General features: G+C 35.8%; 1 protein-coding gene across 1 annotated transcript in view; it reads right to left on the bottom strand.

Annotated features, from left to right (window-relative positions):
- Positions 1-1834: 1834 nt before the first annotated feature.
- The window catches only part of LOC107754802 (helicase SKI2W-like), a 24862-nt gene continuing 20205 nt past the window's right edge, over positions 1835-6491 (bottom strand). The window contains exons 27-29 of the mRNA XM_016571390.1: positions 4963-5181; positions 3014-3154; positions 1835-2358 (exon numbers count right to left, since the gene is read on the bottom strand). Of these exons, the coding sequence (XP_016426876.1) occupies positions 2158-2358; positions 3014-3154; positions 4963-5181 (561 nt within the window). The 3' untranslated portion in view covers positions 1835-2157. The remainder of the gene's footprint in view (positions 2359-3013; positions 3155-4962; positions 5182-6491) is intronic.

Raw genomic sequence — 6491 nt, forward strand, 5'->3', positions numbered from 1 at the left:
AAACCACATACTGCTATGTGCCTCTTCTCTCATTTAATGAAACTCCACACAGACGTTTCTAATGTAGCCTATATGTTAAACACGACACTATACCTGAGAGAATAACGAACACGACGGCTGTGTCTCAAATACTAGCGAGCTGCCTACACAGACAGCGTTTATGGTGATCATCTGCTAGTTTTAATTTTTCGAAAGGCACATATGATGTCCAAAACGCTCAGCATATTAGATTATAACAGGCAAAACTGCAGCACACGACTATAGACATAAGGCTACGCGCGGATTATGATGCCTAGATAGGCAGCTCACTAGGATTTGACACACAGCCTAAATATGACTATATATAGATGAAATAAGGATGAACAATGAAAAAGGGGGGAAAGAAAAAAGATTAACAACAATATTCATGAATGGTCGTATAATAGCGTTTTAATATGGCATTGTCTCTTTCATTTTATAATAAATACATTTTATTTAAATGAGTCGCCCAGCTGCATGAACTGATTTAATTAGCTGTGGTATGACCAAATACATAAATAGACATTTTTACCGTGTTTTTCCGACGACATCTCGTTTATTTATCCGTTTCGACGATGTTCAGTTTGTCCTTCCAGTAATAAAACCCCAAATCCAACCAGTACGTGTGTCAGATAACAACAGACGATGCTGATGATTTCTCCAGGCTAATTATAACGCATCTTCCGATTGTAATCCTGATGTATGCTGTGTAAAGCCTGGGTTATCTGGGTGTAAAAGCGACTGGATGTCTGTTGCTGCTTTTTTTCCACGTTCACACACTGCAACATCCAGAGCATCAGCAGCAGCAGAAAAACAGGTTTCAACTAACGCATCTAGTTACACTGAATTAACCAGAGCGTCTTAAAGAGACAGCAGAACCACACTACAGCATCCATGTCGCACATATCATCACATGTTAATATGATCAATCCAATAATACTAAAACTAATAAAGTATATTTACAAAAAGAAATGAAGAGACGGAAATTTAAAACGGACAAAGAAATTAAGAACGCCGAATAATGTGGTTACCATGGTAACTAGTTTCCGATAAACTACCATCGTTATTGTTACAATAAAACTATGGAAACTTGGCATTAGCTAAAATTTACATTAAAATATTACAATCGCACATTGTTTTAAGGAGATACCATATTTATTTATGATGGTTTTACAATATAATATCTGTAACTGTAGTATTGTACTTTGGGTTGTATGCAGCTTTAAATATTTTTAAGTAGGCCTAAATCTAAAAATCTAATCTGATTCAAAATATATTATATTTTCTGAAATTAGACCTGGACTAACAAAAAACTGCTTTATTAATATGAAAAGTTGGCCTATATTGACTGCTAGTCACAATAGAGGTGTATTTGTAAAATATTCATAATATGGCTCTATTATAAACTGTTTATTTATTGAAAGCAAAATAATACAGAAGTTGATATAAAATTCTTGAGATACTGTAAAAACTAATCAAATATTCAGGACTGGGAAGACCAAATGTAAAACATAAAGAATCATAAATTGAAAAACATATGATCATTCCCCGTACCTGAAAATTGTTTCATCCTAAATGATGTGGTTACAGTCCTGATTGATCTGAGGGCTAATTTATGATTTTTTTAATTTATGAACTATATTTAATAATAAAAAGTGGGTGCAGAGGGTTAAGAGAGAGCAAAAATGCAGCGCAACCAGAATATATAAAGAAACATCGTGCATGACAAAAGTAAAATAAAAATAAATAAAAAATGACAGCAAATGTGAGAACAGCAATGATATCGACACACAAACATAAAAGAAACACCACTGCAGTTAAAATGCTCACAATGCAAACACACTGTATCATTTCTAGTTTTTATGACAATAGGGATGAAACCAGTATTCCACATACAGCTCATTTTATTGCTGTACAGTTAGTTACAGTTCATGGCTGATGTCAATCTCCATTTCATATTGAGATCACATCTTTGGTCAGGTATGAGGGGTGAATTACTCCTTCACTCTCACATGCATACTCAACTCAATGTAAACATGCTCTCAGTAATTCAAGTACAGTTTCTCAGGTCCATATTCTGCACGCTCTATTTTGTATCCAAATCAACACGCAAACACATTTTGCCTCTTGCTCTCTCTCTCAGTGTGTGTAGAGCGAGGCGGTGAACACAATGTCTCTGCGTATGGCCAGCGAGGCCCTTTCCATCTTGCTGCCCAGGACGGAGTCGCCCACAATGCGCGCAGCCTGTCTCACTTCCTTCAGGATCTCATCCAGCCTCTGGATGCAGCGTACGATCGTCCCCTCCTGCACATTCGTCAGCTGGGCAATCTCAGAAAACGGCTACCAAACACAAAGACATCAGCATTATCCCAATAAGGTCCTATTGTGAAAAATGATTTTCTTTATACAAAGAGGAATTTTAATATAGTGACATTAATATCATTGCATTACAAGAATTTGCATTACAAGAATTCATATATTTGTGCAAAGTGCTATTATTAGAGAAGCTACATTTAAGATGGATAGATGGATGGACAGACAGACAGACATGAGATAGATAGATAGATAGATAGATAGATAGATAGATGGATGGATGGATGGATGGATGGATGGATGGATGGATGGACGGACGGACGGACATTAGATAGATGGATGGATGGATGGATGGACAGACATTAGATAGATAGATAGATAGATGGATGGATGGATGGATGGATGGATGGACAGACAGACATTAGATAGATAGATAGATAGAGAGATGGATAGATTGATGGATGGATAGATGGACAGACAGACATTAGATAGATAGATAGATAGATAGATAGATAGATAGATAGATAGATATAGAGTTTCATAATTAGGTATTCCTTAAAGGATAAATTAATTTGTCTCTATGATATTATTAAATAAAAACTATAATATCAAGTGAACCAAATGAGCACCATAATAAGGCCACTGTGATGGTTGGATGATTTGTTTTAAGGTCAGTGCTCACCATGCCTCTTGCCCAGCAGTATACAACCTCAGTCAGGCCAAACTTGAACTGGGCCACAAAGTCTTCAGCAGTCTGAGCTATCCCACAATCCCTCTGCAGCTCACCAATACGCTGTGCCACATTGAGCACTTGACTGATGCCCTACAAAAGCAAGAGAATGGAAAAATGATTTATAATTGTATAATATATATATATGTATTATATGAATATATAATATAAATTAAATGTATAAATTATAAAAAGCTTGGGATCAGTAATTTTTTAAAAGAAATTAATACTTTTATTCTGCATGAACACATTAAATGGATCAAAAGTGACAGTAAAGATATTTACAATGTTACAAAAAAAATACAATTTCAAATAAATGCCGTTCTTGTGAACTTTCTATTCATCAAAGAATCCTGAAAAAAAATGTATCATGGTTTTCACAAACGTATGAAGCAGCACAACTGTTTTCAACATATATAGTAATAAGAAATGTTTCTTGAGCAGCAGATCAGCATATTAGAGTAATTTCTGAAGGATCATGTGACACTGAAGACTGGAGTAATGATGCTGAAAATTCAGCTGTGCCACACAGGAATAATTACAATTTGATTAACGTTTGATCAAATAAATGCAGCCTTCTTTCAAACACATGAACAAAATCTGTATATATATATATAAAGTCTATGATATATACACACACAGCTATGGAAAAAATTAAGAGACCACTAGAAAATTCTCAGTTTCTCTGGATTTCCATTTTATAGTTATGTTTGAGTCAAATGTAATTTTTGTTATGTTCTGTAAACTACTGAAGACATTTCTTCCACATTTTAAATAAAAATGTTCATTTTGGGGATTTTTGACAATTAGTCAAAATAACAAAAAGATGTCATGTTTTCCCGACATGTTTATATTCATGTTTAGACAACAAACAATACCAATTGTTTAACTTCAGAAGAGTTAAGAAATCAATATTTGGTGGAATAACCCTGATATTCAATCACAACAAATGAAAACATTTATTTTGATCAATTGTCATTTTCTGAAAAAAAAAATTTTTATTTGAAATTTGGAAGAAATGTTACCAGACCTTTATAGAATAAAACAAATATTAACATTTTGCTCAAACCCATACCTAGTAAATCCAGAGAAACGGAGGATTTTCAAGCGGTCTCTTAAGTTTTTTCCATAGCTGCCTATATATGCATTGTATAATATCTTAATTATTCACTCATCATTTAATGTTTTATCTTCAATCAAAGTTATAGTTATTGTTATATGTGACATATGTGTTATATGTGATTAATTCAATTAATTAAGTGGCATCTTGTGTAATTAATTAAATGAGATGGCCTAAACATATAGATTTACATATTAATCATAGTGGGATCTCTCAGCACAGCACTGCGTCAGTTTCTTTTGTCCTGTGCTCCACTCTCGTCTCCATCTGCTGTCTAAGTGCTTACACAACTAGAGCAAGGCAGGCAATGTAGTCATGCAGTCAAACTGCAGCTACATTACCTGTACGCCCTCACCTCGCAGCGTTTGAACAGCAAGGGCTTTTTCACATTGGCCTACGAGCCTCTGTGAACTATATAACTCTTGTGTGCTTCTCAGTCTAGTGTCATGACTTATTCACGGTCCCTTTAAAGCAATTCCATGTTTCTGGGCTGTTCGACAACACACACCTACACGTTCCGTGTGCGACTGCATCCTTTGCTAAAGGCATAAAGCTAAGCGCCCAGGCCGAACATCTCTTGGGTGTTGAGCTCAGAGAGCCGTATAAATTCACACCCATCCATAACCATGACGACAAGAGTATCTGATGCTTTATATTCGAATGGCTGTGGGCTCAAATAAAATGCTTGATGGGCATAATGTATTAGCATGTGTACTTCATAGGATTTCCTCAGCTTTTAATCTTCGGCGGTTGTGAGAATATGTGGCGAGCTCTGCATTACCTCCTGTAGCGTGTTGGTGATGTGCGGGTCTATCTGGGTGTTTTGCGTGAAGACGAGGCAGGACAGCAGGGCGGCGCTCTCCTCAGGGGCGAGAGGACTCAGTGTGTTCTCAAACAGGAGTTCAGTCAGTAGCAGCTCATGACTGCTGATCTGACACGCCACACGACCCTTCAGCTGAACCGCCCCAGTGCTGTCCACATACTGCAGCGCTTCCAGCACCTGCGAATACAGCACTATACCGTTAGCACTGACATCTGTGACATTAGCAAACATTTAATGGTGAACAAAGCATGGCAAAACATTTGAATGACTGATGCACAAAAACAATTAATAAAACAAACAATATTAGGTCTTCTTTTTCCATAATTAGAACAGTTTACATTTTTCTGTCTCATGTTTCAAAGGCGTTACACTGTTATCAATTTTTTCTATTGTACATACAATAATGGTTTAATGCCAAATTTCATTTATAATTAAACTTAAAGGAATAGTTCACCCAAAAATGAAAATGCGCTGAAAATTTACTTAACCTCAGGTCGTAAATGTAGATGAGTTTGTTTCTTCATCTGAACAGATTTGGTGAAATTTAGCATTACATCACTTGCTCACCACTGGATCCTCTGCAGTGAATGGGTGCCGTCAGAATGAGAGTCCAAACAGCTGATAAAAACATCACAATAATCCACAAGTAATCCACACCACTCCAATCCATCAATTAATGACTTGTAAAGCAAAATGCTGTGTGTTTGTAAGAAATAGATGCATCAAGATGTTTTAACTGTCGCTTCTTGGCAAAATATGAGCCTATAATCCATAATAACGCCCATCTCCTGTTGTCCTCTCACATCCAAATCCACTGACATATTTGTTTAGAAGTGTTTTGGACTGTTTTCACTTGTAAATGGTGCTTGATCTGTGTATTTCTCTCCTGATTCAGATGAGACGACTTTTTCACTGGATAGAGGATTTTATTTTAGCCGATTTTAAGTTAAAATTATTGATTTTTTTCTTACAAATACGCAGCTTTTCGCTTCAAAAGATGTTAATTGATGGACTGGAGTGGTGTGGATTACTTGTGGATTATTGTGATGTTTTTATCAGCTGTTTGGACTCTCATTCTGACGGCACCCATTCACTGCAGAGGATCCATTGGTGAGCAAATGATGCAATGCTACATTTCTCCAAATCTGGTCCAATGAAGACACAAACTCATCTACATCTTGGATGGCCTGAGGGTGAGTAAATCAACAAATTTTCATTTTTGATGAAGGAATAGCTTGCCCAAAAATCACACTAAAAATTCTGTCATTTATTTACTCATTTTCTTTTATTCACATATGAACATTGATCAAAGCACATATATAGAGCACAACATTATATGTGAATAAAAGCCTAAATGAAATAAAACATGAAAATTTGGTCACTGATTACTTGTGTGAATTACATAGTCTCTTTAGTAACTTTAGTCTAAAAACTATAAAAAGGTTATTGGCAGGCCTATATATAATTAATGGATGCTATGTATATGT

This window comes from Sinocyclocheilus rhinocerous, unplaced genomic scaffold, assembly GCF_001515625.1.
Source record: "Sinocyclocheilus rhinocerous isolate Xijiao unplaced genomic scaffold, SAMN03320098_v1.1 scaffold21, whole genome shotgun sequence".
NCBI classification, from domain to species: Eukaryota; Metazoa; Chordata; class Actinopteri; order Cypriniformes; family Cyprinidae; genus Sinocyclocheilus; species Sinocyclocheilus rhinocerous.